Source organism: Natator depressus, chromosome 3, assembly GCF_965152275.1.
Source record: "Natator depressus isolate rNatDep1 chromosome 3, rNatDep2.hap1, whole genome shotgun sequence".
Lineage (NCBI taxonomy): Eukaryota > Metazoa > Chordata > Testudines > Cheloniidae > Natator > Natator depressus.
In genome coordinates, this window is record NC_134236.1 from 52,418,845 (window position 1) to 52,436,782 (window position 17,938).

Genomic DNA, 17,938 nt, shown 5'->3' on the forward strand with positions numbered 1-17,938 from the left:
GTCATGCCTGACTAATCTAATTGCTTTCTATGATGAGATAACTGGCTTTGTGGATGAAGGGAAAGCAGTGGACGTGTTGTTCCTTGACTTTAGCAAAGCTTTTGACACGGTCTCCCACAGTATTCTTGCCAGCAAGTTAAAGAAGTATGGGCTGGATGAATGGACTATAAGGTAGATAGAAAGCTGGCTAGATTGTCGGGCTCAACGGGTAGTGATCAATGGCTCCATGTCTAGTTGGCAGCCGGTATCAAGTGGAGTGCCCCAGGGGTCAGTCCTGGGGCCGGTTTTGTTCAATATCTTCATAAATGATCTGGAGGATGGTGTGGATTGCACCCTCAGCAAGTTTGCAGATGACACTAAACTGGGAGAAGAGGTAGATACGCTGGAGGGTAGGGATAGGATACAGAGGGACCTAGACAAATTGGAGGATTGGGCCAAAAGAAATTTGATGAGGTTCAACAAGGACAAGTGCAGAGTCCTGCACTTAGGACGGAAGAATCCAATGTACCGATACAGACTAGGGACCGAATGGCTCGGCAGCAGTTCTGCAGAAAAGGACCTAGGGGTTACAGTGGACGAGAAGTTGGATATGAGTCAACAGTGTGCCCTTGTTGCCAAGAAGGCCAATGGCATTTTGGGATGTGTATGTAGGGGCATTGCCAGCAGATCGAGGGACGTGATCGTTCCCCTCTATTCGACACTGGTGAGGCCTCATCTGGAGTACTGTGTCCAGTTTTGGGCCCCACACTACAAGAAGGATGTGGAAAAATTGGAAAGAGTCCAGCGGAGGGCAACAAAAATGATTAGGGGACTGGAACACATGACTTATGAGGAGAGGCTGAGGGAACTGGGGATGTTTAGTCTTCAGAAGAAAAGAATGAGGGGGGATTTGATAGCTGCTTTCAACTACCTGAAAGGGGGTTCCAAAGAGGATGGCTCTAGACTGTTCTCAGTGGTAGCACGTGACAGAACAAGGAGTAATGGTCTCAAGTTGCAGTGGGGGAGATTTAGGTTGGATATTAGGAAAACCTTTTTCATTAGGAGGGTGGTGAAACACTGGAATGTGTTACCTAGGGAGGTGGTGGAATCTCCTTCCCTAGAAGTTTTTAAGGTCAGGCTTGACAAAGCCCTGCCTGGGATGATTTAGTCGGGAATCGGTCCTGCTTTGAGCAGGGGGTTGGACTAGATGACCTCCTGAGGTCCCTTCCAATCCTGATATTCTATGATTCTATGATAGATAGATAGATAGATAGATATTCTTATAAATAAAAACCTCCATGACTACAATTAAGTTACGGACATAAAATAGGATGGATGCATCCTGAGGTGTGGAAAATGTAGGCATGTGCTTTGTGTGAACGAGAAACAAATATATTCATAGCTGGAATGTACTCGAAAATTAAGCATGACTGTCTCTTTTGCTGCATTTCCACAGCAGTAACAAAATTCAGCAGCAGAGAGAAAATTCTTTAATAGAACTTCCTGATGTTTACACTGCCCCACTGACATAGCTAAAGCCTTCTCTGAAATTTAAAATATTGGGGTTAATGTTTTTATCTTGTGTCTGTTGGGTTGCTGGGAATTTTTGTTAGTGACTGTAATAGAACTGATGTTTTATTTAGCATTATGATTTTTGTAGAGCTGTATGGTAAAAACAAGTAAATGTTATTGTTGCCTCTTTGTTGAGTGGTAGTAGATTTGGAGGATTTGCAGAGGGTCAGTTCTCCACTGAGGACACAGACGCTGGGGGCCTTCTAATATAATTTATTTATATTCAAAAAGTACAAGTCCTGTTTATCTTGAAAAAGGTGGCCAAAACTATGCACAGACAATTCTGTTTTCAGCCACCCTAGGTAAGTCCCCTTGTTGACAAGAAACAGTTCCTCTCTTACCCTTGCTCTCTGTCTCTTGACTATCATACAGGCTCCACTTCTCATCCGCCTTCCTCAAACCACACAGGCTAGAGTTACCAGGAATAAAGCATTAACCCTCCTTTTTTGTAGCTGCTCCACAGCTGGTAAAAGAACTCTTTTGTGTGGATGCAGATTTGGAGAAGAGCCAACTTGCGGACATTAAATATAATCAAACTTAGTGGTAGTTCCCAAAGACTGTTTTACTTGCATAGTTTCCCAAATGAATGTTCATGTAAGATTGCTGTAGGCAGCCATCCTGGGGTTCCTGGTTAACCCTTTCCAAGCTCAGTTTTATACTGATTATTTACATCAGTAATTAAATAACATGCATTTCATAACTGCGATTGCCATTACAATACTATAAAAGGAAATTAAGCATCATTTGGGGTCAGAGGGCATGGAAAAACAACCATTCCATCTCATTCTCTTTCTACTCCTATCCTCCTTCAGATGCAATTATTCATCTCCTCCACACCTATAGTATGCTGCTGTGATTATCAAGTTAGTAAAGGACAGGAAAAAGGCCAGGAGTCATGTTATAGCTTCTGCTGGCTAATATCTTGACATATAGGAAAATCTCACACCTGTATTGTCTGGAGTATGATGCGCCCTGTTTTTGCTGGACATTGGCAGATAGCTTTGAGCCTGGAGTAGTATTATTTTCTTGTTAGAATGTTTGTGTTTGACCAAATAGGTTGTTGATAAAAGGACTTAGAGAAAAAATAAAATTATTTCCTGTGAGTACATCCTTGGTATCTCAGAGAGTGACTATGGGGGCTGTTTAATGATAGTATATTTTAAATTTTTGCAAATAATTCATAATTTATTCATTATTATTAAATCATAGCACCTGGGACCCCATGTCATGGATCAGGACCTGATTGTGCTAGGCACTTTACAAGCACAGAACAAAAAAAGACAGCCTCGGTCCCAAAGAACTGAAAGTCTAAATACAATAACATGTTGATTTACCGGTGCATATGAAGATATAATTAATAAGTTACAAGATGCACAATACATTGAAACTGATATGCTGGCCAAACCAGTTGACCTTTCAGTCAGTCAATTATGAACACTGAGGTTTGAAAAGTAAAACTTACCTAATGTGAACTCTATACTTGTGTCCATCATCCACTCTAATAGTAGTATTGATGCTTCTAACTTCTGCTGCCCCGTCACATATAAATTGGTACTAAAAAGGAAAACATGTTACAACATTTATCATAATTACATAGCTACAGATTGGAAACTTGAAATTGAAAGTGGTAAATGTTTAAATAAAAACTGAAAGAAGACTGTGTGCATCCAGAAAAATTCACATTACGTTTACAGGTCCAAATCAAGAAATCTAACTGCTACATTAAAAAAGTATTATATAGTTCTTCCTATGTGACTTTTAAATCTACGTATCTTGTATTTTCACACAGTCTGATTTTCAGAGGAACTAACCACTAACAATTCCAGCTGAAGTTAATATTGGCTGCAGAAGATCTTTACTTGCAAGTCTATACCCTTTCTTACTTTCAGACTTTCACAGTAGCATATGAGCTGGAACATTTGGGAGCACCATGCACTTTCCTAAACTAATGTGAATTCGCACTTGATTTCATAGTTTGTGTACTTGTAATCATTGCTGTATTGTATACATGGAACCATTGTACATTGGGTTTTAAATCTACATTTAATTGAACAGTTTTGTCAGTGACTAAAAGGGAATTGAATTAGTTTTAACATGGCTCATTGGGACATCTGGTAACCACACTGTGAAGGTTATTAATAACAAAGCTTTTGAATACATTTTTGTCAATTAAGTCTTTTTGAAACTAATACTTGTCTAAAAATACACAAATGTCTATGTCAAGGTTCCTTCCCCTCTCTGAACTCTAGGGTACAGATGTGGGAACCTGCATGAAAACCTCCTAAGCTTACTTTTACCAGCTTAGGTTAAAACTTCCCCAAGGTACAAACTATTTTACCCTTTGCCCTTGGACTTCCACTGCCACCACCAAACTTTATCTGGGTTCCTGAGAAACCATTGTTTGGAAACGTCTTTCCCCCCAAAATCCTCCCAACCCTTGCACCCCACTTTCTGGGGAAGGTTTGGTAAAAATCCTCACCAATTTGCATAGGTGACCACAGACCCAAACCCTTGGATCTGAGAACAATGAAAAAGCATTCAGTTTCCTTACAAGAAGACTTTTAATAGAAGTAAAAAAGAATCACCTCTGTAAAATCAGGATGGTAAATACCTTACAGGGTAATTAGATTTAAAACATAGAGAATCCCTCTAGGCAAAACCTTAAGTTACAGAAAAGACATACAGACAGGAATATTCATTCTATTCAGCACAGCTATTTTCTCAGCCATTTAAAGAAATCATAATCTAACACATACCTAGCTAGATTACTTACTAAATTCTAAGACTCCATTCCTGTTCTGTCCCTGGTAAAAGCATCACAAGACAGATACAGACCCTTTGTTTTTCTCCCTCCTCCCAGCTTTTGAAAGTATCTTGTCTCCTCATTGGTCATTTTGGTCAGGTGCCAGCTTCTTAACCCTTTACAGGTGAGAGGATTTTTCCTCTAGCCAGGAGGGATTTTAAAGGGGTTTACCCTTCCCTTTATATTTATGACAGTCTATTTTTTCCTGCATCAGTACTTTACAGTAAGAAAAACTAACCTTGTCTTAATGTTATCAGAGTTTGCTAAACCTTGTGTAACTTCTTGCCCCATGCCAACCTATTGGATAAGTAGTCAGTCATTGAAACATCACTATTTTACACCTAAGCTTTTCATCTTCCAATACAAAACCATAGTGTTAAATCTTCTCTTGTATGTGGCTGTGTATTTAATTCAAACTAGCCTCCATATTCAAGGACAGCTTTGTTTTTACATCTATTCCTAATATTCAACATTCCCCTCAGAGCAGTACAATTTGGGTAACTTATGCATAGCAATTTATGATAGTAATGAGGGATGTGCAGGAAGTTAAAGGGCACTAGACTTTTAAATATTCTTCTAAAATATCTCATAATTATGCTTACCAGACTCTTTACTAAAACAATCTTGACAAAATATTACTGAATATTTTGACAAGAATAAATTGTACTGCAGTATAAACTTCACTACTTCAAATTTATAAATAAATGTAATCATATTTATTTTGTCCTGAAATACCAAACATTAACTAGTTTGATGTGATCCAGTGGAATTCTGCATGAGTATCTTTAGCTTAAGTGAACAGGTCCTGATCAGGATTACGAGTGAATGAGTTGTTTTCTCTATTTGCAAGTTCTTCTCTAAAATCAATAAAACAACTTCACTGATTCATTCCCCATGAAATACTAATCACTTCAATGAAGTTGCACATGGTGCAAAATGTGGCCCCACATACAAAAAGTAAGGTTAGTGCCTTTATTTCAATAGGTCCCAGGGGATACATCTATTTTTTCTCCTTGTCTCTATATAAAAAACTTCCACAGCTTTTTAGGTGAAAAACAAACACCTTGAACTCCACCTGCTCTGGAGTAGATTCAAATTATTCTGCCTATTTTAGCTATTAATGTGTGCATTTTGTGAGGTAGAATTTTATTATGTTTCCATATCATTTTCCATTTCTATCACCATTAATATTAATATCATCTGTCATGATGATCATAGGCAGCAGAATTCTGAAAAATGACAATTTAGGCAACTATTTCACTTGAAATACTGGGAAATCCACAAGATGCTCAACAGTATACATTGTCTACTACAGCTGAAAGCTGAATAAACCATTAGTTATTACAAAAGCCCAAACTCTTTTATTTTTTCTAAAAGAGAAAAAAATGATACCCTACCTGTAAGGTACCATGTTTGATAAAGAGTTGAATAAAGAATTGTCCCATTGCTGCTGGGCTCTGTTCAATGTACAGAAGGAGTCCTTGGCAGCTATAGGTCTGAAATTCTAGATGGATGTTGTTTTGTGGTTTCAACTGCAAACCTTGAAATTCCAGATAAGAATCTCCATGGTACTGAGCATAGTTGAAATCTATAAATGAAGATAGACAGAAAATCAAATGTAAAAAGATTTTTTTTCCTGACCTGCTCATTGTTTTCTGTGCTGACACCAGAACAGATGAGGGGCATTCCTCTTCATCTATTACCAGACAGCTTCTAACTGGGAGACAGATTTAATACCAAAACATTCATCCTTTTCTCTGCTCCCAACAGGCTGACTAGCAGAGAACTTTTAAATCTGTAAATAAATATTTAAGCATTTTTGTATTAAAAATGACACAAATTGCCTCAACCAAGTCCTACACCAGAAGAAGAGTGAGCTGGGAAGGTGACTTCCATAGTGTTACCAGGCCTTGGAAAACAACTATGAAGAAAGAAAAATATATTTTGTAAAATCCTGGCTCCAATGAAGTTAATGGCAATTTTGTCATTGACTTAAATGAGGCCAAGATTTCACTCATTGTTTCCTCATGGTATGGCTTCCAGGAATGAAAATATGTACCATTAACTCTAGATGATGAAAAGGCTGAAATGAAGGAAGGCAGGACTGTGAAGAAAAAATATGAAGCATACCCTGGGTTGAGGAATCTTTCCCTAAGGGAAGCCCTAAGGATTGTCCTCAAAACTTGTCATCCAAATGCCACATCATCTGAGCTGGTTAGATTCAGGCAGTAGTGTTTGGTGACGGTATGGATGGATTGCCAGATTGCAGTTCTATAAAGAAGTGGTTACTGTTCTAATGGTGTGATCCTAAAGTTAGATAAAGCATGAAAGACTATTTTATAAGTAAAAAGTTTTGATGCAGAACAGAATACATCAGAAAAGAACACATCTAGAAGTCTTTATAGGGACCTTCCTAAAGAACAAAGAGGGAGAGAGACTGTCAACTCCTTAATATTGGACATGGTGCACCAACCTAAGGTGTCAGCAAATTCTTGTTTAAGGCGAAGGAAATAACTTGGGAGCCCAATGGGAGAAGAGCAAAAGGAGGGGATGACCATGAACATTCTATTTCATGATTCGATTTCACATCTAATTAACTGATTAATGAGGACAAACACCTATTATCTTCAATGGTGTCACTACAGCACAGGCCTTTACAGTGTTTACACTGTAAAAACCAATATGGGGTGTGTGTGAATTGTTTAAAGTATGTGCACTAAACTGAGTAAGGGACTTTCTTTGATTCCTCCCCCTCTGATTTACAGACTTGCAAACACTGGTTTTAACATGCCTATAGTTATTTGTTCAAGCACATATACCAAAGAGTTTGTCTGCATGAAAGTCAGGGCAGGGTACACAAAAACACATGCATACTTTTGAAAATATGGTCCTTGATTTCCCAGTGTTTATATCATGATAATGTTAATTTAAAAGTCCACAGGGATAAAAGTAGAACAGCCTGTGACCAGTACATGGAATTGCTTATAAACAAGTCCAATTTTGCTTTCTCTGTTCCTTTTCTTGCACAGTGATTTTTCCCCTTAGCACAATTACAGTATTTATGGTTTGCTCAAGCATAAATACATTCTCTCCTTACTTGAAAAACAACAGAGTGACAATAATTTATGCCTTATCAAATAAAAAGTTGAGAGGTCATTTAAATAAAGGGTAATGACAACTCACCTGTTTTATTGTTAAAAAAAATCAGTGCAGTAGCTCAAACCTAAATTTCACCTCTCAGTATGGTACATATAAAAAAGAATAAATAAAAGATCATATTTTTTTTGGCTGATTTTAACTTAGTCATTGAGGGTATGATGCTGACATTTGAATGGCTTTTGAAGGTCACAGGTCCTATTTCAATATTTTTTTTAAAAGCCAAAAGAGTCAGCCTACTTTGTTTCTAATATCAAATTCCATGGCAGAGTTTTAACCATAGATGTTTGATTTCTGGGAGCTAACGTAAAAAGGATATCTGAGCAAGTTATGCACAGTTACTATTGACCTTCCTGCAGCGTAACTCCTTGTTGAAGTACAGACCACAATTCTGCCTTTTTAGGACTTTTCAGAAAGCACTATACAGTGTCAGACTCAGTCACTGTATTCAAATTCTGAATGTAGATCTTATTAATATCTCCCAAGAACATTCAAAAAGAAAACACCACACAGTAAATTAGTGTATACACATATTTACTTTTAATAAAATAAACTAAACATTTTTAAGACGCCGTAAAGTGTAAACTTTGCCTATCCCATGAACTCAAAAAAAATCAGACCATAAAAAGAAAAATAAATCATAAGTGACTTGAAAATCATGAGGAATTTATGGTTTTAAATTCATATTTCTTTTTGGTTTCATTTTCTGAACTTTGATCTTCAGGGGAATCACCCTTTTCATGTGCGTGAATTTCAGGAAACTGAACCTGAAATTTACACACAAATTGGGGAAACTTCTCCTTTTTACTTCACATTGATAGATAGGGCACTTCCCCAACAACATAATCTGATCCTTCCCCTGGAATATCCCCTGATCCCTCTCCCAATATTTATCCCTTGTTCAATTCCCTGCATGTCCCTTTCTCCAATGGGCACTACCTCCTGACTGGTCCCCTACCCTTCCCCAGATATTTGCCCTGCTCAGCTTCCTCCCAAGCACACTGTCTAGTGCTTAGCTCCTCCTCTCAGAACACTGCCTCCCCTGCTCAGCTATGCCACCCACACTCCATAGATACTTCCTTTTGATTAACACCTTTTCTTCTCCCTATATAGGAACACATCAGCAGTGGGGGTTGTTGGAGGACAGTGCAGATCGGCTGGAGCTCATTCCCAGCAGGCTAGAGATGAGTGTTCGTGGGCACAGGTTTCTGAACCCCAATTTGAGCTTTGACTGGCTGATGTTCGGGACTGAGGGTATACTGAAACATGTGGATCGGCCTGTAGTGGTGATTCCCACACTGCCTTCACAGACATACCAAACATGCTCATTAACTACTGCCACACTATCTTCTGAGTGAGAGGAGCTTCTTTCTCTGGGCACTTGTAGTTCTAACCCCTGCTCTGCGGTTTGCACAGGTTCAGCCACATGGAGGATTCCAATACATAACTTTGTCTATCCTACTTTTGCACTCAAAATTTTATTTTATTACTTAAAATCTTCTGCTGCAGTATACAAGCATTCCTTTTCAGAGATGTCTTTTTTTTTTCCTTTTTGAAATATGGAATTGCAGACTAAGACACTTGACTGTGTACAATGGACACAGCTTTCATATATGGTGTACTTTTCATAGGAGGTGTACTTTGAACATCAAGAATTTATATACTCATTCTGAAGTCTGGAAGGAGGTGAGAGGCTAGAGGTAGAAAGTCTCTGGATGATGATAAAAGAGGAAAAAATAGGGGTGATGTCATGGTAGGTGTCTACTATAGACCGACAAATAAGGAAGAGGACTTGAAAGATGCATTCTACAACAAATAACAGAAATACTCAAAACACAAAACCTGCTAGTAATAGGGAACTTTAACTACTCAGATAGCAGTTGAAAAGAAATATGGCAAAACACAAAATGTCCAATAGGTTTGTGGAACGTGTTGGGGATAGCTTCTTGTTTCAGAAGGTGTAAGTAACTGGGTGGTGGTGGGGAGCTATTTATAGATTTGATTTTAACGGGGAGGAATTGGTTGCAAATGTAAAGTTACAATGGGTGAAAGTGATCATGAAATGACAGAGTTCATGATTTTAAGGAAAGGAAGACATGAGAGCAGCAGAATAAGGAAATGGACTTCAAAAAAGCAGATTTAATAAACTCAGGGAACAGGCAGGGAACATCCCATGGGAAGCAAATTTAAGGAAAAAAGGAATTCCAGAGTATTGGCAGTTTCTCAAAGAGACAATATTAAAGGCAAAACAGAAAACTATGCCAATGAGGAGGATAGATAGGAAAAATATTAAGAGACTAATGTGGCTCTCTCACGAGCTCTTTAATTACCTTATTTTTTTAAAAATCAGATATAAAAGTAGAAACATGGACAAATTGCTATGGATGAGTACAAAAGAATTGCAAAAGCATGTGGGGACAAAATCAGGCAGGCTAAACTACAACATGAGTTACAATAACAAAGGACATAAAAGGAAAGAAGAAGAGGTTTATAAATACATTGGGAGCAAGAAAAAGATTAAGGAAAATGCAGATCCACTACTTAGTGGTGAAGGATAATTAATAATAAATGAATCCAGGAACGCTGAGCCGTTTAATATCTATTTTGCTTAAATCTTCACTAAAATGGTTAATTGTGACCATGTGCTTTACAACAATTAATATTAACAACTAGGGGGAAGGAACACAAACCAGAATAGGGAAAGAATAGTTAAAAGAATATTTAGATAAATTAAAGGTATTCAAGCCAGCAGGGCCTAATGAAATCCACCCTACAATATTTAAGGAACTAGATAAAGCAATCTCCAAACCATTAGTGATTATCTTCAGGAACAAATGAAGGATGGATGCCTAACTTAAAAGGATAAACAAAAATAATCCATGGCAATTGTGACCCATTCAGCCTAACTTTGGTACCTGGAAAGATATTGGAACAAATTGATTAATCAATTTGTAAGCACCTAAAGGATAATAGAATGATAAGTATTAGCCAGTATGGATCTGTCAAGAACAAATCAAGCCAAGCCAACCTGATTTTCTTCTTTGATAGGATCACTGGACTAGTGAAGACGGGCAAAGCAGTAGACATGATATATTTTTATTTTAGTGACAGAGCACTATAGGCCATTTTCATATACAAATTAGGAAGATGTGGTTTAAATACAATTACTCTCAAGTGGGTACACAACTGTTGAAAGCCTTACTCAAAGAATAGTTATCAATGTTTTGCTGTCAAACTGGAGGGACATATCTAGTAGAATCCTATTCAATATTTTCATTTATGACTGGAATGACAGAGTGGAGAGTACACTTATAAAATCTGCAGATGACACCAAGCTGGAAGAGCTAATGACACCAAGTGCTTTGGAGGACAGGATTAGAATTCAAAACAACCTTGACAAATCGTAGAATTGGTCTGAAATCAACAAGATTAAATTAATGAAGATGATGAAAAAATACTAAACTTAGAAAAGAAAAATAATTTGCAGAAATACAAAATAGGAAATGGCTAGGAAATAGTACTTCTGAAAAGGATCTTGGGGTTATAATGGATAACAAATTGAATATGAGTCAACAATGCGATGCCATTGTAAAAAGGCAAATATCATTTTGGGATGTACTAACAGGAGTGTCATATGTAATACACGGGAAATAATTCTTCAGCTCTACTACGTGGCACGGATGAGACCTCACCTGGAGGACAGCGTATAGTTTTGGGCACCACACTTTAAGAAAAATGTGCAGAAAATGGGGAGACTTCAGAGGACAATAACAAAAATTATAAGAGGTTTGGAAAAAATGATCTATGAGGAAAAGTGGAAAGAATTGTGCATCTTTATTCTAGAAAAGAGAAATGGAGGGTGAACATGATAACAGTCCACATATATGTAAAAGGTTGTTATAAAGAGGATGGTGATCTCATGTTCCTCATGTCTGAAGGTAGTAGAAGTAATCAGCTTCATCTGCAGTTAGAGAGATTTAGATTAGATAGTAAGAAAACCTTTCCAGCTATAAACATAGTTAAGTACTGGAATAGGTTACCAATGGAGGCTGTGGAATCCTCATCATTGGAGGGTTTAAAGTACAAGTAAACAAATATCTGTCAGGGATGGCTATACATATTTGGTCCTGCCTCAGTGCAGGAGATGGACTCAATGTCTTCTTGAGGTCCCTTCCAGCTCTATATTTTTATGATCCTATGTACAGGATTGTAAAGAGGTTTTACTAACGAGCTGTGCTTTTAAATAGAAGCAAGCACCTTTCAAACAGATTTCATAACCATTTATCCTGTGTTGACATACATTCAAACAAAAGCACAGATCCTTTAAGAACGAATACATTATTAAAGGATTTAATCACGAAACATATGAACAATGAATTCCTTATTTCAACATTTTAATTTTCGTTTGCTAGTTAAAGGCAGGAAAGTTTTGTTTGTTGGGTGGTTAATAAAAGCATATAGATAGTAGCCACCGAAGTAGCACTAAATAGAATTTCACAGTACATTAAATGTTAAAAAATGTGGTGGTGTTTATTTGAACAGATTACAAATGTAAACAGGAAAGAGATCTGTTTGTTCAAACCAGACAGAAAAAAACATTCTCAGAAAGGTGAAATGAAAGTCTTTCAGTACCATGGAAACCTACCTTTTGTTGCTGTCCTTTAAAGAAAGAAAAAAAGAAATGAGGTGACTATCGTGATTGATGAAATTTGCAGATGACACAAAGATTGGGGGAGTGGCAAATAATGAAGAGGGCAGGTCACTGATACAGAGTGGTCTGGATTGCTTGGTAAGCTGGGCACAAGCACACAATATGCGTTTTGGTATGGCAAAATGTAAGGTCATACATCTAGGAACAAAAAATTCAGGCTATATTTATGGGATGGGAGACTACCCTGGAAAGCAGGAAGTCCAGAATAGACTTGGAGACTGGGAAAATAATCAGCTGAACATGAGCTCCCAGTACAACACTGTGCCCAAAAGTCTAATGTATAAACAGGGGAACATCAAGTAGCTGAGAGGGTATAATACTTTGTCTCTGGCATTGATACAAGTCTTCTGGCACATTGTGTCTAGTTCCAGTCATACTTCAAGAAGGATATTGGAAAGAGTTCAGAAAAGAGCCACAAGAAGGATAAAAGAAATGGAAACCATGCCTTATAGTGAAAGATTCATGGAGTTTCATCAATTTATCTTATCACAGAGAAGGTTTACGGATGACTTGATTACAGAATAAAATTATTTAGATGTGGAACTTAATTTGATAGAGGAATCTTTTATCAAGCCAACAAAGGTATAACAAGATCCAAGGTTGGTAGATGAAGCTAGAGAAATTAAGATGCAAAATAAGACACTTAAAAAAAACAAACCAGTGAGGGGCAATTAACCACTGGAAAAACTTACTATGGGTTGTGGAGAATTCTTCATTACTGGACATTTTAAAATAAAGATTGGATTTTTTTCCTAAATCATATGTTCTACTTTGAACAGGAATTAATTCAAGGAAGGACTGTGGCCTGTGTTATAAAGACTTTAGACTCGATGATCACAACATTTTATTCTCCCCTTATAATCTATGAATCTCTAAACATCTACCCATATTGTTATTGGTTAAAAACTGAATAACGTCACAAGAAGGATGAGATAAAATATTTAATAAATCACTTTTGATTTTAATTGTTTCATCTTCCTAGCTTTAAATTGAAACATACTATTTGTTTTTAAATGAATGGAGTTCAGCTTTTTGTCTTTTATGTGCTTAATTGCCATTGAGATCACTTATTGGACTGGATTCTCTCTACTTATCCCACTGTAAATCAATGTATAGTAACTGTACTGAAGTTAATGGAGTTAGACTGGTATAAATTAGAAGGAAATGAAGCACCTAAACAAATTTTGCATGCAAAAAGTTGTAGAGCTCTTTAGAACAGGGACATTCTTTTTATTTTGCAATTGTACACTGACTAGCACAATGGGGTCCAGGTCCATGACTATGGCTCCTAGGTGCTACAGTAATAAATAAATAAATAAAATAATGACTGGGGTCCTGATTTCTAGTAACTGGAGCAAATCTGCTCTCAATTATATGGTGTAATTCCTGTTGATTTCAATGGGAGGTACAGCTACATACCTGGGAGAACAATAGACCCAGAAGTGTGATGACTTATATCTCATGCAATCCCACTGAAAACAAAGGGGTTACACAAATTGTAAATTAATGTTGATTTTACCCCTGATGGCATATGTTGCTTCGGGAAGAGATGCTCATTGTTTGACCACTAAATCTCTCTGTGAAGAAAAGGCATTTCAACAATGACAGAGCTGTATACGTGCTACAAAACAGTAATAACCACCAGTCAGTCAATCAAATAAACCTCTAATATGCTTTCATAGGATTTACAGAACTTATTTTCTATGAACGTTCCTATACTTGGGTCTTTTTGTTCACAAGAATGTTGGAAGAAATTAGAAGTTTGACAAATACTCTTGCAATGTGTTTGTGCTGAATGTTCATACACACTGTGGTATGTAGCCCATCACATAAGACAAATGACTGGAGGATATTATATTGATGCCAATTTTTTAAAAAAGCTCAAGAGGCAATACTGGCAATTACAGCCCAGTAAGTCTAGCTTCAATACGAGGCAAATAGGTTGAAATGATACTAAAGAACAGAATTATCAGACACACAGATTAACACAATATGTTGAGGGAAGAGTCAACACGGCTTTTGTAAAAGGGAAATAATGCCTCACCAAGCTATTAGAATTCTTTGAGAAAGTCAACAAACATGTGGATAAGGGTGATCCAGTTAGTACAGTGTACATGAACTTTAGAAAGACTTTGGTAAGGTCCATCACCAAAGGCTCTTATGCAAAGTAAGCAGTCATCGATCAGTAACTGGTTAAAAGACAGAAAACCAAGGGTAGGAATAAATGGTCAGTTTTTAGAATGGAGAGAGGTAAATAGCAGCCCCCCCCCCAGGAATATATACTGGGACCAGTGTGATTCAATATATTCATAAATGATCTGGAAAAAGAGGTAAACACTGAGATGGCAAAGTTTGCAGGTGATACAAAATTACTCAAGACAGTTAAAACCAAAAAGGCTGCAAAATATTACAAAGGGATCTTACAAAACTGGGTGACTGGGCAACAAAATGCCAAATGAAATTCAATACTGATAAATGCAAAGTAATTCACATTGGAAAACATAATCACAACTATACATACACAATGGTGGGGATCTAAATTAGCTGTTACCACCCAAGAAAGATATATTGGATTCATTGTAGATAATTTTCTGAAAACATCCGCTCAATGTATAGCGGCAGTCAAAAAAGCTAACAGAATGTTAGGAACTATTAGGAAAGAGAGAGATAATAAGACAGAAAATATCAACATCTCACTATATTAATCCATAATAAACCCACACGTTGAAAACTTGTCATCCCATCTCAAAAAGGATATGTTAGAAATGTAAAAGGTACAGAGAAGAGCAACAAACATGGGGCATGGGGAACAGCTTCCCTATGAGGAGAGATTAAAAAGACTGGGACTATTCAGCTTAGAAAAGAGATGACTAAGGGGCGGATATGATAGAGGTCTACAAAATCATGAATGGTGTGGAGAAAGTGAGTAAGAAAGTGTTATTTACCCCTTCACGTAACACAAGAACCCGGGGTCAGCCAATGAAATTAATAAACAGCAGGTTTAAAACAAAGAAAAGGAAGTACTTTTTCACATAAGGCACAGTCAACCTGCGGAACGCATTGCCAGGGAATGTTGTGAAGGCCAAAAGTATAATTGAATTAAAAAAACAATTAGATAAGTAGATGGAGATCAGGTCCATCAATAGTTATTAGCCAAGATGGTCTAGGATGCAACCCCATACTCTTGGTGTCCCTAGGCCTCTGACTGCCAGATGCTGGGACTGGATGACAGGGGATGGATCACTTGACAGTTCTGTTCATTCCTTTTGAAACATCTGGCATTAGCCTTTGTTGGAAGACAGGATATTTGCCCAGATGGACCATTGGTCTGACTCAATATGGCCATTCTTATGCTCTTATGTATGTAGCCATCTTTAAATTTCTTTGATTTCGTTCCAATTTATAAACTTTTCAGTCATTTTACCAGGAGAAAATACCATATGGCACAAATAATGAATAGTACATATACCAAGTAAATGTCAATGAGCAACCCTTAGCTGAAATAGGCTCATGACCATTGTAACACATTTCTAAAAAAAAAACAATCTTTTAACATATTGGCAAACAAAAAAAGGGCTGAATTTATATAGTGAGATTCACAGCTCTGATCCAGTCCCTATTCCATGTAAAGGGGCAAGAGTCCTGTAAAAAGACTCTAGAAGCCCGAGATCAAGTCAGGAGAGAATTCCCCTGGTGCAGCAATAGTAATTATTTTTAATGGGAGTTGCATGTCTAGATTCCCTAGCTGGCATTGAAAACCTCAACCATAATATTTCCCCATCAATTCCCAAATAAAACTCAGTTTCCTACTTCTTGGATGAATTTAATATCCCAGACCCTGTAGGAAAAAAAAATAAAAAATGTTGAATGAACATTCCCAATTTAATTATGAAGTAGAGTCTGATAGGGTAAGCAGAAAATTCCTAAGGCCCATCTGCTTAAATATCTAAGAAGGGAACACAGAGATTTATCAAAAGCATCAGAGGCAGTTAATGTCCCAACTCCAGAGAATTTTAATGGAGTTAGGTGCCTTGCTGTAATTTGTGCCTTTGAAAATCTCCTCTAGAGTGTCGAACATTAATGTTTTATTAAACAATCTATCTATTGCTAACTGCAGTAAATGCCCTACAGCGTATCAGACTTTATGTACATGTCTTAAAATAAGTTCAGTCAAACTCTTAAATGCTGACATTACTACAAGCCTCATTCAGTTGTAACTCTTCTTTTGTTTAGACCCATGCTTTCACCTTGGTCTTCTTTGGCACCGGAAATTCAGTACTTCCTAGCAAATGCCACCCCCTCATGCTGCCAATATCTACTTAGAATTTTTTGCTATCTGACCTGAATGCACCTCAACTCCTCCCGAACAGGCTCATTCCCCACTTGATAGCAGAAGGGTTCTAACAAATAAGGCTGACTGCCAACACAAGACAAGGGTCCAACTGTTCTTCTTGAGCAATATTATTTCGAAACCCCTCCTTGTTGGCTTCTAATATGTCCTCCTGCTCTTTCCCATTATCCCTATCACACATTCTACTTGTTTGACCATTCACTAACTTCAAGAGTCACCATTAGGTGACACAACACCATCACCAGAAGCAGGCATAAGGATCATCTCTGTTGATCAAGTTGTTATAGTAAATCCACTATTTCACTGTCAGAGATTTGGGTCCCGGTTAATTTTTAAATGCAGCAGCTCACTGATATTTGCTAGTGGAATTGCCTACTTGAAATGTAGACAATGCTGTGGAAGTGATGCTGCCCTTCCTGAGTACATCCCCTTGGAAATAAAATACTGCCTTGTTCTGAAGATTACATCACAAGCTGGATTCTCAGATGCCTTGAAGTTTGTGTAGTTATTTATATCTGCAAAGTGTGAAAAACACAACCACTTTCACAGATATAAATATCTGCACATGATGCAAAGCAATGGAATCAGGTGGTGTTTTGGGGGTTTTAGTGGTTTCTCTGCTACTGTTGCTGTTCCTGTATTTTAATGACAAATTTGTTATGAACAATATCTAGGTAAGATTTAGATTCTTCATAACAATCAAATACATGGTACTTAGAGATGGAATTAGTACTACTGTACTAATTGTATTTAATTGTATTTAATATCTAGATACGACTTAGATAATTAATAATAAATACTTTGCACGCAGAGATAGGATTAGTGTTACTAAAATGTCAGAAGCAGAATGTTAACCACCCTCTGCTTACCTCAGGCACTCCCTTGATTCCTTGTCAGCATCCCTAATCACACAAAAATAGAAGACTTCCCCCTCCCCCCCTCCCCCCAGTGCTTCTGCAAAGTGGAATTACAGAACTCATCTAAAGACAGCCTCCTGCAGGGGACACATTCCTGCTGTGCCATCCCTAATGGGTGTGCAGCATTTGTTGCTCTCTGTGGCTGGAGAGCTTTGTTGGTGGTCTAGAAATATGGGGGTGGATAGGAGCATGGGCATAATTCTCTGCCTCATTAGGGCATACTAACACCTCAGAGGATTCTAAACAAGTATCAGTCCCAGCAATCAAGAATTACTGTTCAGCAGAAACCTTAACTTTTCAATTTCCTCCCACTTTTGTGCTTGATTTCACAAAACTGCATCTACTTGAGTTTTTACATTTAATCACTACCATTTCTCCCTCTCTTTAACATTCTCAAATAGGGAGGCAGGAGAAAGGGGGCATTTCACAGAGCTCCAGAAGACCATCAT

General features: G+C 37.5%; 1 protein-coding gene across 1 annotated transcript in view; it reads right to left on the reverse strand.

The window, feature by feature from the left end:
- LOC141984480 (protein eyes shut homolog) overlaps positions 1-17,938 on the reverse strand; it is a 461,568-nt gene that overhangs the window by 270,922 nt on the left and 172,708 nt on the right. Inside the window, exons 4-5 of the mRNA XM_074947560.1 lie at positions 5,752-5,942; positions 3,014-3,105 (exon numbers count right to left, since the gene is read on the reverse strand). Coding sequence (XP_074803661.1) covers positions 3,014-3,105; positions 5,752-5,942 — 283 coding nt within the window. The remainder of the gene's footprint in view (positions 1-3,013; positions 3,106-5,751; positions 5,943-17,938) is intronic.